General features: G+C 41.3%; 1 protein-coding gene and 1 pseudogene across 5 annotated transcripts in view; both read left to right on the forward strand.

The window, feature by feature from the left end:
* The first annotated feature begins 79 nt into the window (after positions 1 to 79).
* The window catches only part of LOC102900281 (phosphatidylinositol-binding clathrin assembly protein-like), a 60,833-nt gene continuing 45,097 nt past the window's right edge, over positions 80 to 15,815 (forward strand). For 4 of the 5 annotated variants that reach the window (XR_006592898.1, XR_002739861.2, XR_002739862.2 and 1 more), the window contains exons 1-3: positions 1,861 to 2,262; positions 12,006 to 12,173; positions 14,570 to 14,712. Coding sequence is in view for 1 of the 5 variants with exons in the window: in XM_023249189.2 (XP_023104957.2) it covers positions 12,095 to 12,173; positions 14,570 to 14,712 (222 nt within the window). In the remaining 4 variants the exon portion in view is untranslated. Of the gene's footprint in view, positions 1,183 to 1,860; positions 2,263 to 12,005; positions 12,174 to 14,569; positions 14,713 to 15,815 lie in introns of those variants that run through there. The other variant, XM_023249189.2, reaches the window with a different exon arrangement.
* LOC123383318 lies at positions 8,352 to 11,995 on the forward strand (annotated as a pseudogene).

The raw sequence follows: 15,815 nt of genomic DNA on the forward strand, positions 1-15,815 counted from the left end.
AGGAATGAAATGATTTGAATGTTTTCAAAGGCCAAGGTTGAGCACATGTCCCTTTCCTTTACTCGGTTTCATTTTTTTCATTTTATAAAGTTGGAGTAGATGACCACCAACGTTCCTTGAGGTTAGTGCTCAGTCTTTAAAAGTGTTCAGCAGCACAAGGAACAGTGATATAAAGAAAGATGGTGTATCATTACTTTCTCACTAATTGGGCTTACTTTCCACCAAATATTGCATTCACTTTGCAACTCTGTATCCCCTTCTGGTTAGTAGATCATCTATTTTCAATCACAGCCAAAATTCTGATGGGAACAATATGGACACTTCCTCTCTCTGTTTTCTCATCTTCATTCATCAGCTCATTGCGTTATGACCTCTGCCCATATCATTCCGTTCAAACCACTCTTGCCGAAGTTATCCAATGACCTCCACATAGTGACAGCAGATGCTTTCCATACCCTTAATGAACCTACCAGTCTTGACACAGCTACTTTTCTTTGAAATCTACCTCTCTTGGCTTCTGCTATTTTCTGGTTTTCTCTCCTCTAGCTGTTCCTTCTCAAGTTCATTCATAGGCTTGTCTATTGTTGCTTACCTATATGGAGTTGACAGACAAATCCGTGTGTCCATCCAGACCTCTGTGTGAACTCTAAATCTCCATTTCCACCTGCCTTCAATCCATTTCCACTGGATCTCTTAATATATCTAAATCTGGACTCCTGGTTTTCAATCTCAACCATATTCCTTTGTTTCTTACCTCAGTGAACAGAACAACGTTTTGCATAAAGCAGAAACTGAATAGACATCTTTTTTTTAAATGTTTATTCATTTTTGAGAGAGAGAGAGAGAGAGAGAGAGAGAGCGAGAGCGCATTAGCAGGGAGGGCCAGAGAGAGAGGGAGACACAGAATCCAAAGCAGGCTCCAGGCTCTGAGCTGGAGCTAATCTGGGTCTTGGCAGAACATCTTGAGATCTTCCCATTACATGAAAGGATAGAGGCCTGTATAGAACTTCTGGGAGGCTGTCCTGAAAGTTACTTTTTGCCTCCTGGCAAAAGTGGGGTGGCTCACAGCTCACACTGAAGCCATCCAGCCCCTTTCAACTTGCTTCCATCCATTTGGGCGCGTGGGACAAAGATTGCAAAGAACTGCCAGTACCTTTGATGTCTCTTCCTTCTGCTGACGATGTAAGTAATAAACTATCTGAATCTAAAAAGGGCCTGTGTGGCTTAACCCACCAAATCTGTTAGCCTCGGTCTTGGGGCTCAACATGAGGCTGGTAAAGTTAAAATGCCCTCATTAAAGACAAGCAGGGCCAGGTTACGGGATAAGACTCTCCAGGATTTGGTAGCACACCTCTCACATAACTGTTCAGTGAAAGCAGAGAGAGTAAGAGCCCTCCCGCTGTCCTACGCGTTCAGGGGCTGTGTGGTCTGGGTTAGAGGACCTAACAGGGCTCCCTAGGGTGCAGTGGCATATGCGGCCTGTTGATCTACATCTGGAAGTTAAGCAGCAGAAAGTAGGACTGAAATAAGCCACCTGATCGGTGCCTTAGCTGTCGTTAAAAGTTCATTGGTTGCAGCTAACAAAAGGCCACTTAAAACCAAAAGTAAATTCAAAGTGGTATTGGTAGTTTTGCAACCTCCCCAAATCCCTCCCTCCTTTACCCTACTTGAAGCTGCTTTGAAACCTCCATAAACTTCCACCATGACAGTGTGAGGAGGTCTACAGATTCACTCCCCAGTGAAACCGGTGAAAATTATTTTATTTTTATTTTTTTTAATGTTTATTTTTGAAAGAGACAGAATGTGAGCAGGGGAGGAGTAGAGAGAGGGGGAGACACAGAATCTGAAGCAGGCTCCAGGCTCTGAGCTGTCAGCAGGGAGGCCGAGGTGGGGCTCGAACTCAAAAACTGCGAGATCATGACCTGAGCCAAAGTCAGACGCTTAACTGGCTGAGCCACCCAGGCGCCCCTTTGAAAAAATTAAAGTGTCTGGAAATGGTCCTAAGGGTAAACAAGTCAAGAAATGTCTCTTCAAGAAAATCTACAAAAATGTGTTAAGAATCTCTAATTTTTGAACTGAGATCAGCTCCCTCCTTCCCCTCTCCCAGCTCAGCAAGGAGACTCCACTTCAGACTGGTGCAGCCAAGAACACAGGGTTCCCTTCCTCCCAACTCCCAGTTGGAGGGCTTTCCTCCCAGGAGGACCAAGACTTCAGTGTTTCTCATCCTGCTCCCCACTTTCTGTTGCTGAGAGTAAGCCCCAGGTAAGTGCAGTTGAGAGGTGAGGGCTCCTTTCTCCCATTCAGCCCCCACTCATTGGATGGAGGCTCTAATTTGGGCATGGTGCACTGAGAGTACTGGGCCCCTGATCACCCTTGCCCTAGCTCATGAGGTCGTGGTTCCATGCCTGGAAAGGCAAGCTGAAAGGATCTCAGGCTACTGCAACCCCCACCCCCAAATGACCTTTTAACTCCTAGAGCAGAGATGCCATTCAGAGAGAAGTTTGCCCTTGTCCCTATCCTCAGCCTCAGAGCCCTGGCTCAGAGATTTTGCCTAGGGGGGAGAGGCAGTCCATAAAACAGACACTCCTAATCTCTTCCCAGAGGAACCGACTTTATTTGTAACAGAATGTGGAAAAGTTGAAGCCTAAGGGCACTTGTACGAGTGGTAGAGATTGTGGTGAAAGCCAATTTGTAGACTCAGCGAATAGCCAGAACAATCTTGAAAAAGAGGAACAAAGAAGGAGCACACTAACTCATAGGAAGCAATGACAATCAAGACAGCTTGGTAGTGTCGCAAGGATAGATGTACAGATCACTGGAGTAGAACTGGGTGTCCAGAAGTAAACCTACACATCTGTGGTCAACTTATTGTCAAGAAGGATACCAAGACTATTGAATGGGAGGAAAGAATAATCTTTTTAACAGCTGTTAAACACATGCAATAGAATGAAGGTGGACACCTACCCCACACCATATTCAAATATCGAGTGTAAATGTATCAGAGACCTAAATATGAGGTCTAAATATGAGTGAAAAAACCCAGAGAGTGGGAGAAAAAATATTTGCAAATGATACAAATAAGAAAGCATCCAGAATATGTAAAGAACTTTGACAACTCACAAAAATATTTTTAAATGGGCAAAGGATATAAATAGTATTTCTCCATGGATAAATAAATTGTCCATAAGCACATGAAAACATGCTTGACATCATTAGTAATCAGGAAAATGCAAATGAAAACCATGAGATACCACTTCACACCTGCTAGAATAAAACAGTATGACAATTACAAGTGTTGGTGGGGATGTGGAGAAATTGGAAACCTTGTACATGACTGGTGCGAATGTGAAATGGACAATAGTGGTTCCTCCCAAATGTAAACATAGAATATTACCATATGATCCAGCGACTCCACTCCTGGGTATACATCCCACAGAACTGAAAGTAGGTATTCAAACAAGTTGTGCACGGATGTGTATGTCAGAGCTATTCAAAATAGCCAAGAGGTGGAAACAACCCAAATGTCCACAAACTGGAATGGATAAACGAAATGTGGTCTATCCATCCAGTGGAATATTATTTGGTAATTAAAACTACTGAATTACTGGCACTTGCTACAACATAGATGAACCTTGAACACATGCTAAATAAAAGAAGGCATACACAAAAGGATACATATTTTATGATTCTGTTCCTCTGGAATGTCCACAATTGGGAAATCTGTAGAGACAGCAGATAAGCAGCTGCCAGAAACTGGAGGGAGGGAGAACAGAGGGGTGATAGCTAAAGGTATTGGCTTTCTTTTTGAGGTAACAAAAATATTCTAAAGTTAATTATGGCAGTGGTGGCACAACCCTGTGACTATATTAAAAACCATTGAATTGATCACTTTCAGTGGTTTGTATGGTCCGTAAACTATGTCTCAATAAAGCTGTTTATAAAAAATGAAAAAAAGAGAAGACACTTCCCTGCAGCTCCAGACAACCCTGCAGGCTGGCCTCTTCCTCTCCACCCTGCACTGGAAGCTCCCAGCTGGGGAGATACGGTGTAGTATCTCTTTTTGTTACAACACCAACAAAAAAGAAAAACATTGTTCTTAGAGTTTGGGTAAAACTTGCAGTGAAGAGAAAAAAACTTTAACTTTGTGATGGGAACGAGGCTTGGGTGAGTTAATTGTACGTATTGTAAAAATGTGTAATTGGTGTTGAAATATGTCTAAACTATATATGTCTAAACTATACACATTTATAAAGCGGTAGAAATAATGTCTTGGCTGTGGCAAGTTGGAAGTCTCAATTTCAATGACTGTGGCCCCAACAAACTCCAGATGCCTGCCTGTTAGGGAGCATTTCTTGAAACAGTGGGGTGAATTCGCAGTCTTTAGTCTTTCTGTCAGTCCGAGAAAAACAGCTGTATTTCACAAGGTAAAGAACTTTATGACCCTGATTTAAAAGAAAGAAAGAAAAAAAAAAACAACCCTGGAACTCCTGCCAAAAACCGGCCCATTTGTTCTATGGTAAAGCATCAGACTTTTGATCCCTTCTTGGGCTACTGGGAAGACCTTTATGGGTTACAGTGTTGTTATTTCAGTGCAGTCAGCTGACTGTGGTCACACCACTGAGGTCCTTGAAGCTAATTCCTATTCTGTTTTAGTTGATGGACCTTCTTGATACTCTGTGTTTATGGCTGATACTGCTGAATATGCCATGGGACTAGGTGTTTTGAGAATGTTTCACACCTCTTCAGGTTGTGAGGGAGGTTCCACAATCAGAACAGCGGTGGTGGGGTGAGTGCCCACAGTGGTGTGGAAAAACGGAAGCAGTGTAGGACGCCAGGGCAAGAGAAATGGGAGATCACTGTCTTGATGGAGGAACTGATAGAAACAGGAGCCATTAAGGAAGCTACTCAGCATGCAGTCTACAGCCTGAAGCACTCCTGTTTCTACAAGCTCTTTTTCATTAGTACTGCTTCCCTTTCCTTGAGGCCTTTGGTACACTGAGGTTCCTGAAGATGCCTGGGCCTAGTCCAAAGATGGATCAGCTCACTTAAGGCCAGGCTGGGTCTCTCACCCCCTCCCAAACTCAAAATTAAACACTTTCTTTCAATGGGAAGTGCCTTTCCAGGGAATCAACACATTTACAGACCAAATTCCCTGCCTTATGTCTGTACGGCACTGGGCCCAAGCCTCAGTCATCTAATGATAGTTTCCAGTACTGGGCTGCTACAGTTGTGCACCCCACCCCCCACCCAAATGGCTTAAAACTGTGCACGGGTGAATTCTACAAAACATTTAATGAAGAATTTGTAGCAGTCTTTCTCAAACTTTTCCAAAAAATTGAAGAGGAGGGACCACATCCAAATTCATTTAATAAGGCCAGCATTACCTTCATACCAAAGCCAGATAAGAACACACAATAAAAGGAAATTATAGGCCAATATCCCTGATGAAAAAGATGTAAAAATTCTCAACAAAATACCAGCAAATCAAATTCAACAGCACCATAAAAGGATCGTATACCATGATCAAACGGGATATATCCCAGGGATGCAAGGATGGTTTAACATCCACAAACCAACCACTGTGATATTCCACATTAACAAAATGAAGGACACAAATCATATGATCACCTCAATAAATGCATTAAAAGCATTTTGCAAAATCCAACATATTTTCATGATAAAAACTCAACAAATTAGTATGGAAGAAATGTAACTCAACATAATAAAAGCCATATTCCACAAGCCCATATCTAACATCATCCTCAATGGTGAAAAGCTTAAAGCTTTTTCTCAAAGATCAGAAATAAAAGAAGGATGCCCACTCTCACCACTTTTATTTAAGATAACACTGGTAGTCCTAGAGAGAGCAATTAGGCAAGAAAAAGAAAGACATCCAAATTGTAAAAAAAGAAGTCAAATTAGCTCTGTTTGCAGATGACATGGTCTTATATGTAGAAAAACCTAAAGACTTCACCAAAAAAATTTTTAAATAAACAAATTCTGTAAAGTTGCAGGATACAAAACCAACATACAAAATAAGTTGTGTTTCTATATATTAGCAATGAACTATCTGAAAAAAAAATTAAAAACGTTCCCATATACAATAGCATCAAAAATATTTAGGAATAAATTTAACCAAGGAAGTGAAAGATCTGTACACTGAAAATGGCAAGACACTGATCAAAGAATTTGAAGAAGATACAAATAAATGGAAACATATCCTGTGTTCACAGACTGGAAGAATTAATATCATTAAAATGTCCGTACGACCTAAAGTGATCTACAGATTCAATGCAATCCCTATCAAAATTCTTATACCATTTTTCACACAAAAAAAGAAAAAAAAATCCTAAAACTCCTAAGGAACCACAAAAGATGCCCTATTTGGGATTGCCAAAGCAGTCCTGAGCAAGAAGAACAAAGCTGGAGGCTTTGCTCAAATGATATTACAAAACTGTAGCAATCAAAACACTATGGTATTGGCATAAAAACAGACACATAGACCAATAGAATAGAATAAAGAACACAGGAGTAAACCTGTACATACAGGGTCAACTAATCTTTGACAAGGGCACCAAAAATACACAATTGGGAAATGATAGGCTTTTAAATAAATGGTGTTGGGAAAACTGGATATACGTAAGCTAAAGAGTGAAAATAGACCCTTATATTGCACAATACACAGAAACTAACTTGAAATGGAGGAGCGCCTGGAGAGCTCACTCCGTTGAGTGTCCGACTCCTGATTACGGCTCAGGTCGTGATCTCACAGTTGTGAGGTGGAGCCCCACATCGGACTTTTCGCTGAGTGTGAAGTCTTCAGATTCTCTTTCTCCCTCTCTGCCCCTCCCCCACTCATGCACATGCACATGCACATGCTCTCTCTCTCTCAAAAAGTAAACATTAAAAAAAGAAATTAAGTTGAAATGGAGTAAAGACTTAAAAATAAGACCTGAAACTCCTAAAAGAAAACACAGGGAAAAAGTTCCTTTACATTGGTCTTGGTAATGATTTGTTGGATATGATAGCAAAAGCACAGAAAAAAAAGCAAAAATAAACAAGTGGGACTATATCAAGCTAAAAAGCTTCTGTACAGCAGTGGAAACCATCAAAATGAAAATTCAACCAATAGAATGTAAGAAAATATTTGCAAATCATATATCTGATAGGAAGTTAGTATCCAAAATATATAAGGAACTAATAAAACAGTAGCAAACAAAACAAACCAAAACAAATAATCTGTTAAAAAATGGGCAAAGGACAAATGTCTATCGATGGATGAATGGATAAAGAAGATGTGGTATGTATATACATTGGAGTATTACCCGGCAGTCAAAAAGAATGAAATCTTGCCATTTGGAATTACATGGATGGACCTAGAGGGTATTATGCTAAGGGAAATTAAGCCAGTCAAAGACAAATATCATATGACTGCACTCAAATGAGGAATTTAAGATACAAAACAGATGAACATAAGGGAAGGGAAGCCAAAATAATATAAAAACAGGGAGGGGGGGCAAACCATAAGAGACTCTTAAATACAGAGAACAAACTGAGGGTTGCTGGAGGAGGTTTGGTGGGGGGATGGGCTAAATGGGCAAGGGGCATTAAGGAAGACACTTGTTGGGATGAGCACTGGGTGTTATACATACGGGATGAATCATTGGCATCTACTCCTAAAATCATTATAGCACTATATGCTAACTTGGATGTAAATTAAAAAATAAATAAGTAAATTTAAAAAAAATAAATAAAAGCATTAAAAAATGGGCAAAGGACTTGAATGAATATTTTTCCAGAGAAGACATACAATTGTCAACATGTGTATGAAAAGCCAGACAATGCAAACCAAAACCACAAAATATCACCTCACACTTGTGAGGTAAAAAGACAAGAGATGGGGCACCTGGCTGGCTCAGTTGGTGGAGCATGTGACTCTTGGTCTTGGGGTCATGAATTTGAGCCCCACGTTGGGTGCTGGGTGTAGCATTTAAACTTAAAAACATCTTAAAAATACAAGAGATAACAAGTATTGGTGAGGGTGTGGATAAAAGAGAACACCTGCACACTGTTAATGGGAATATAAATTGATATAGCCATTATGGAAAACAGTATGGAGATTCTTCAAAAATTAAGAATAGACTACTGAATGATTCAGCAGCAATCCCACTTTTGGGTATATATCCATAGAAAATGCAATCAGGATCTCAAAGAGATGTATGCATTCCCATGTTTATTGCACCATTATTACTAATAGCCAAGATGTGGAAACAATCTAAGTGTCTATTGATGGATGAATCGATCAAGAAAATGTGGTGTATATACAATGGAATATTAGCCATAAGAAAGAAGGAAATGATGCCATTTGTGACAAAATGGATGAACCTGGAGAACATTATGCTAAGTGAAATAAGCCATACACAGAAATCCAACTAATGCATGATCTCATTTATATGTGGAACCTGAAAACGCTGAACTCATATAACCAGAGAGTAGAATGATGGCAGTTGCTAGGGGCTGAGGAGGGGGGAAAATGGGAAGAAGTTGGTTAAAGGGTACAAACTTTCAGTTATGAGAGAGATTAGTTAACGTACATCATGGTGACCATAGTTGATAAAATTTTATAGTACACTTGAAATTTGCCGAAAGAGTAGATCTTAAGTGTTCTTGCCATACACACAGAAAAACTGTAAGTATGTGAGGTGATGGATGTGTAACTTGATTGTGGTAATCATTTCACGGTGTATACATATATTAAATCCTCACGTGGAACTCAAGAGCCCAGTGCCAGGATGGAAAGTAGCTTTTACCAGATCCCATTTTATCCATGGCCACACTTGCAGGAGCAGTGGTGTGATCTGGGCTGTGCTGAGGGAATTGAGCCGGAATTGGAGCTATCACAACTGCAGCACACTGACTACAGGGTGAGGTACATCCCGCAAGATGGCCATATCTTCATTAGCACGTTCAAGACTTCAAAGCTTTTGGCCAGCTTATGAATTTGATCTTCTGTGACTGTGAAGAATTCAGGAAGATCTAGCCAAAGAACTCAAAACAAGCAGAAAGAGAAGAGAAGTGACTCCTCGGTCTGGTGCTACTTTGGGGAGAGAAGCTAGTGTCAATGACAGTAGACGGGTCTACTCCCAAAGATACTGGCATTGCACGACTATCACTTGCTGGAGCTGCCAGGGACCCAGGGATAGGGAGAGCTCTGGGCAGAGGAATCCCCACTGGTGTTCTGATGCCCTACACTCCCGTAGGACTTGCTGGGCCAGTCTGAGGGCCATCCCAACAAGTGACGACCCGGCAAGGAAGAGGCACTGTGGCAGCCGCTGGAGCTACTGCCACAGTCAGAACTGGAGGGGCCCCAACCCAATATCTACCTGGCTGTGGGGTCCTTCACACCTATGGGCTGAGGGCACCCCCTGCAGGCACTATGGGCCCACCACCTGTCATGAGGACTCCCATGGGTTCCCCAATGGGGATCCCCTTCTGGACAAGGAACTCCAATTGGCATGCTCCCACCAGGGATGCAGCCCCCTTCTTCCAGGGGTTTGAGGCCTTCTTTGACCCTTGGCCACAGAGTTATGGAAATTGCTCCACAGAGGCATGGGCCCAGTGCTCCAGGGCCACATTGCCACAGATCTGTTTGTTATGCCGTTGTTCTCTGAGTCTCATGGGATTGTCTGGTTTCCCTTTCAGGGCCCTCTCCCCCCAGAATGCACCCACCAAGGCCCTAGACCCATACTGGCCCTCCTCAACCCCCTGCCTGTTTCCTGTAAGGCTGTACTAGTCCTTTTACTTCTTTGTGGCCTGTGAAACTAGTTTATAATAAACTCTTAAGAATAATATAAATGTAATAAATAAATCCTCATGTTATACACCTTAAAAGAAAACATGACATTGTACAACCTAAATATATACATAATTTTTGTTAATCAGACCTCAATAAAACTTAAAAAAGATAAATAACTCAATTTAAAAATGGGCAAAGGATCTGAATAGACATTTCCCCAAAGGAGATACACAAATTCCCGGTAAAGTACATGAAAGAAATCCTCTAAATCATTAGTCATCAGGGAAATGCAAATGAAACCTGAAAGAGTTACCACTTCCCACACAGTAGGATGGCTGAAATCAAACAAATGTAGAGAAATTAGAGCCCTCATACATTGCTCATGGGGTTGTGAAATTGTTCAGCCACTGTGGAAAATAGTTGGGCAATTTCTCACAAAAAGTTCAACACAGAATTAACATATGACCGATTGATCGTTAAAGTCATATGACCGTATGACTCCTAGGTATATACCCCAAACAACTGAAAACAGGTATTGAAACAAAAACTTGTAAAGGAAGCAGTATTCACAATAGTTCAATAGGGAAACAACCCAAATATCCATCAATGAATGAATACATAAATTGTAGTATATCCATGCAGTGGAATATTATTTGGCCATAAAAAAAATGAAGTACTGATACATGCTACAAGATGAATGAACCTGGAATATATTAAGTGAAAGAAAGCACTGCCGAAGGCCCACATACTGAATGATTTCACTTATATGAAATGTCCAGAAAATCTTTAGAGTCATAAAGTAGAAGAGTAGTTGCCTAGGGATGTGAAGTTTAGGGAGAAATGGGGAATGCCAGCTAATGAGTCTGGGGTTTCTTTTGAAGGTGGTAAAGATGTAACTTGATCTTGGTGATGGTTGTGCAACTCTGAATGTACTAGAAGCTACAGAATTGCAGATTAAATTGGTGAATTGTACAATGTGTGAATTAAGTATCAATAAAGCTGTTTAAGAAAACATGACCTGAAAGTATGTGATATCAAAGTATCATACATGCCTATCTAAACAAACCTCAACATTCTTTAATGGAATACATCAAAATAGAGGACTCAACAAAGTAAAAGTAACAGTGTCTGGCATTCATACAAAATTGCTAGGCATAGGGAGAAGCAGAAAAATGTGACTCATGCACAAGGAAAAAAAGTCAACAGAAACAGCTAGAATTATGAAAGATGAAAGAATTAGCAGACAAGCATCTTAAAATAACCAATATAACTATTATGAATATCCTCAAGGGTTTAAAGGACAATGTGATCCTAATGAGGAGAGCAATGGATGATATAAAAAGAACCAAATGGAATTTCCAGGGATGAAAAATACAATATTCGAAATGCAGCCTGTTCTGGATGAGATTAGCAGAAGATTAGAATGCAGAAGAAAGAAGAAAAGGTTATTGAACTTGAAGAGACATGAAGAGAAAGTCTCCCATTTGAAGCATGGTCAGGGAAGGAGATGGCTCCAATCACTTGTGATACAATATCAGGAACTATGTTACACATTTGATTGGAACATTGCACCCAATAGTAGAAAAATATGCATCTTTCCGAGAGTATAGAGAACACTGATCTTGGGAGAGCATATTCTGTTTCATAAATCAAATCTCAACAAAGTTTAAAAGATTGAAATCAAGAAATATGTTCTTTGAGAAGAAAGGCAGTACTTAAGCCTAACTGCTAATATTATAAAGAGGAATCTCAAATAGGTTATCTACCCTACCACAAGTTGGGTCTTCGAGATCATGAAAGTTGATAGCTCTCTGCCCAGAACCATGAAGAAAAAGAACAGAGAAGACTTACCAATATAAGGCACGACAGTGGCAACATCAGTACGGATTCCGTACATTTGAAAAGTGTAATGAAGGGACAGTACGAACAACCCTACGGACTTATATGTCTGATGCTGGGCGAAGGGGCGGAGGACATGTCCTCAGGTGGGAAGCAGCCTCCAAAATATGTGACTGGAGCCTCCCTAAGAATGCCACATCAAGGGTTTCCAAAGTATTGTCATGTGACCGGTGCCTCGCAGCTTCAAACCCCACCTCATGATGCTGCAGGTGTGCGTCAGGCTGCAAAGAGAAAAGGTTGCCAAGTGAAGGCTAGCCGCACAGCGGGGCCTTTCTTCCGTCACCTCAGGTGCTCCGCCCTTTGCTTGCAGTGCGGGTCCTGGCTCAGTCCGCTGGCCCGGAAGAGGAGGGACCGGACACCGCACCCATCACCCTCGTGGCCGGCGGTCCGTGACGCACCATGGGGTCTTTTGCGTCCAAGGCTGCCCTCGGGGCTACCACCGACGAGCCCACAGAACCCGAGCCGAAACACCTGGCAGGTGAGTTGCAGTCCTGGCGCAGACGGCCCGGAGGCCCAGGTGCCTCTAACGTCATGGGCACCCCAGTCCCCTCCTACCAGCCCCCTTTTCCTGTGGGAGGTTTGGGAGGAGATGGAATTCTCACCCCTAGTCATCTTGGAGTGAGCCTAGAAGGGAGCCACTGGCCTTTTTAACTCCAAACTCTGAACTATTTACAAGTTACCCCAATAACTTAGGACACACAAAGCGGTGGCATAATAAAAGCCAGGCTTAGGAAAAGGGTCTCACTTCCAAAGTCCGCCCAGGCCCCCTTATAAATCATTACTTTCAGCAAAGGCTTCTGAAATAAAGGAGGGAAAGTTTGCAGAGCAGATCACCCCGTGAGCAGTCCTGACCCAAGGTCAATGGATAGGCTTTACAATGTCCACTGCAGCATTTTTTGTGCTCCCATGAATGTTTCCAGGTGACAGAATCTGTTGCTTAGAGACAGAATAGACTCCCAGGCTAGCCCTACCCGCTACTGTTTGAGTTCACATTGAGCACTGACTTCATAAACAATGCATGCTATTGCGAGTATACGTAAATCCCGCTGCTTTTGAGAACGTCATAGCCAGCTCACTCTTTTGATCACCTCTTTATTTTGCTGTTTTGCTTAAAAACTCTCCATTGATTTAGTATGTATTTGCTTTCTGAATTTTTAACTTACCATCATGATAATCTGCATGTATTACAGCAACTGACACTTCACTAAGTGAAACAGATTATTTATATGTACACACACACACACACACACACACACACATACACACATGCTTAATAGTATTCTGGGCAGGCCCCATAGGAGATTCTGGAGCAAAATATGTAATACATCCCTGGATGTTGATGCATATGTGCCAAAATTTGCTTCTCAAGACCTAAAGGATGAATAATGGTTATCTATGTGAAAGATGCATGGAACCAAAGGGGGCACTTGAGTCAGTACCATGATATCCTGAAGGTTCAGTCCAAAGGCTGAAATCATGGGGAAGGAGAAACAAAAACCTTGCAGAGGAAACTTCACAGAAAGAGGAATGGAGCAGACTTAGAAAACAATGTGAGAGAAGCTCATTCTTCATAACCTTAAACATGGCATAGCCACTGGAATGTAGTGTATATTCTTGAATAAATGAATCTGGCTGGGTCTACAATTAAGGTCAGCCTGTTGCTCACCTAGCGTATTTGTTAAGCACCCTCCTCAGTATGGATCCTGGTGCTATGCCTGTTACCATGCTGCTTAATGATTAAGCGCTAGAGATGAAATTGTTTTATAATGATAGTTTATAGACAGTTTTGAAATGAAAGAGGATTTTTTTAAGTTTATTTATTTTGAGAGAGAGAGAGAGAAACAGAGAGAGACACAGAGATAACCAGCAGGGGAAGGACAGAGAGGCAGAATCCGAAGCAGGATCCATGCTTTCAGCACAGAACCCAATGCGGGGCCTGATCCCACAAACCATGAGATCATGACCTGAGCTGAGATTAAGAGTCAGACTCCTAACCGACTGAGTTACCCAGGCGCCCCCAAAGACGATTTTGAACTGACAGAAAGTAGGGAATCTTTGCCTGTTGCTGAATGGAAAAATGAAGTGATGAAAATTAGCTTTTGAGGGGTTGTATGAATGCTTACAACCCAGAGCAGGAAATTGGGAAGTTGTTTTAGTAAAGTTTACTACTTTAGTAAAGTAGCTTTAGTAAAGCTATGTGGAAGTGGACTCAAGAACAAGAAATGAGGGCACCTGGCTTGCTCAGTCAGTGGAGCATGTGACTCTTGATCTCGGGGTCATGAGTTTGAGGCCCATGTTGGAGGTAGAGTTTACTTTAAAAATTTCTTTAAAGAGAACGAGCAATAAAAGGTTATAGCATGCAAACAAGAGGGTTAACACGGGGTGACACTACAAGGAGAGCTCCTGACTGAACCTTCACATAATGTCGCTTTTCTCAAAAAAGGCAGTATGATGTAATAGTTAGCATCTTGGTCAAACAAATGTGATTTCAAATACCAGCCCTGCCACTTGACTGCCTGTATGACATCTGGTATGTTACCTTCTTGAGTCCTATTCATTCACTTAACGAGTATTTACCATAACCCATTGTATGCCAACTACTGTGCTGGGTCTTGGGAAGATCTGGTGACCAAAATGGACACAGTCCCTACCCTCATCAAGTATACAGAACAAGAGAGTAGACAGGCATTAACTATCATGTAACACGTATCAGTACAAATTGCAATACCTGTAATGAAGAAAATGTTTTGGATTATTCCCGTTGTGATTTCTGAGACTTGATTGCATCTGTATTTAAGTTAAAGTTACCAATTTTGGTTTCAAAAGGTATTTCTCAGTCTGTGTTTTAATGCTTGTCACTGTCTCTTAATTCAGATCTAATACAATACGTAAACGAAACAAATATGAGTGTTAAACATCTGGCTGATGTTCTTTCTGAGAAGGCCAGGAGCAGCAGCTGGGTGGTAGTGTTTAAAGCCCTGGTCACTGTGCATCACCTCATGGTTCATGGAAATGAGGTGAGCGTGCTGTATATTCAGTGGGTAATCATTTCCTTCCTGTTAGCTCAAAGGACTGTCAGTACCCAATGGCAAAATATTCTTGGTTTGTCAAGGCTTGCTATCTTTTACTTTGCAACACCGGTCCACCTCTCCCCACATACAAACACTCTTTGTATTTTACAGAACTGACATTGTTCTTTAACGTGAAATTACTTATTCTACTTTAACATTTTGTCTCAGTAAGCTTTGCATTAAAAAGTTAGGATTTACAGATTGACTGGATCTTGAAACACTATAAAGTGACTAATTATACAGTGTGGTATTGATAAAAAAGGAACATATCTACATGGAACATAATAAAGAGCTTGGAAGTAGAACCATATACTTCTATCAGAGCTTGGTGGCACTAAAAATGTGGGGGGAAGTATAGAATTTAAAATAAAGCCTTTTGGTAGAAATAACAACCTATGGAAAAAATAGAACGAGATCTCTATCTTACCCTAATATACGAAAATACATTCCACATGAATGAAATGTCTATGCATGCAAAAAACTAACATTTAAAATTAAAGAAAATGTGGGAGAATATGTTTATGACATTTGAGCAGGGAAGATGCCATAAAGTTGGAATCGGGTATTTCCAACATATACATTACAGACAAAAGATTAATAATCAGAATACATTATCAGTAAGAAAAAGGCACTACAGTGGAATAGTTCCCAAGACAAATGAACAGAGGGTTCATAGAAAAGGAAACCAGAATGGCTGATGACCATCTGAGAACATGCTCAGATAAGCAACATTTTAAACGTGTGACAGCATCAGTGGATGATATATAAATATTAGTTGCTAGAGTTTGTGACTGTGGGGAGGATAATATTGAGACGTGTTTAGTAAAATTGAAAATGCCAAGTCCTTGGGGCACCTGGGTGGCGCAGTCAGTTAAGCGTCTGACTTCAGCCAGGTCACGATCTCGCGGTCCGTGAGTTCGAGCCCCGCGTCAGGCTCTGGGCTGATGGCTCAGAGCCTGGAGCCTGTTTCCGATTCTGTGTCTCCCTCTCTCTCTGCCCCTCCCCCGTTCATGCTCTGTCTCTCTCCCAAAAATAAAAATAAAAAAAAG

This window comes from Felis catus, chromosome X (genome assembly GCF_018350175.1).
Source record: "Felis catus isolate Fca126 chromosome X, F.catus_Fca126_mat1.0, whole genome shotgun sequence".
NCBI lineage: Eukaryota > Metazoa > Chordata > Mammalia > Carnivora > Felidae > Felis > Felis catus.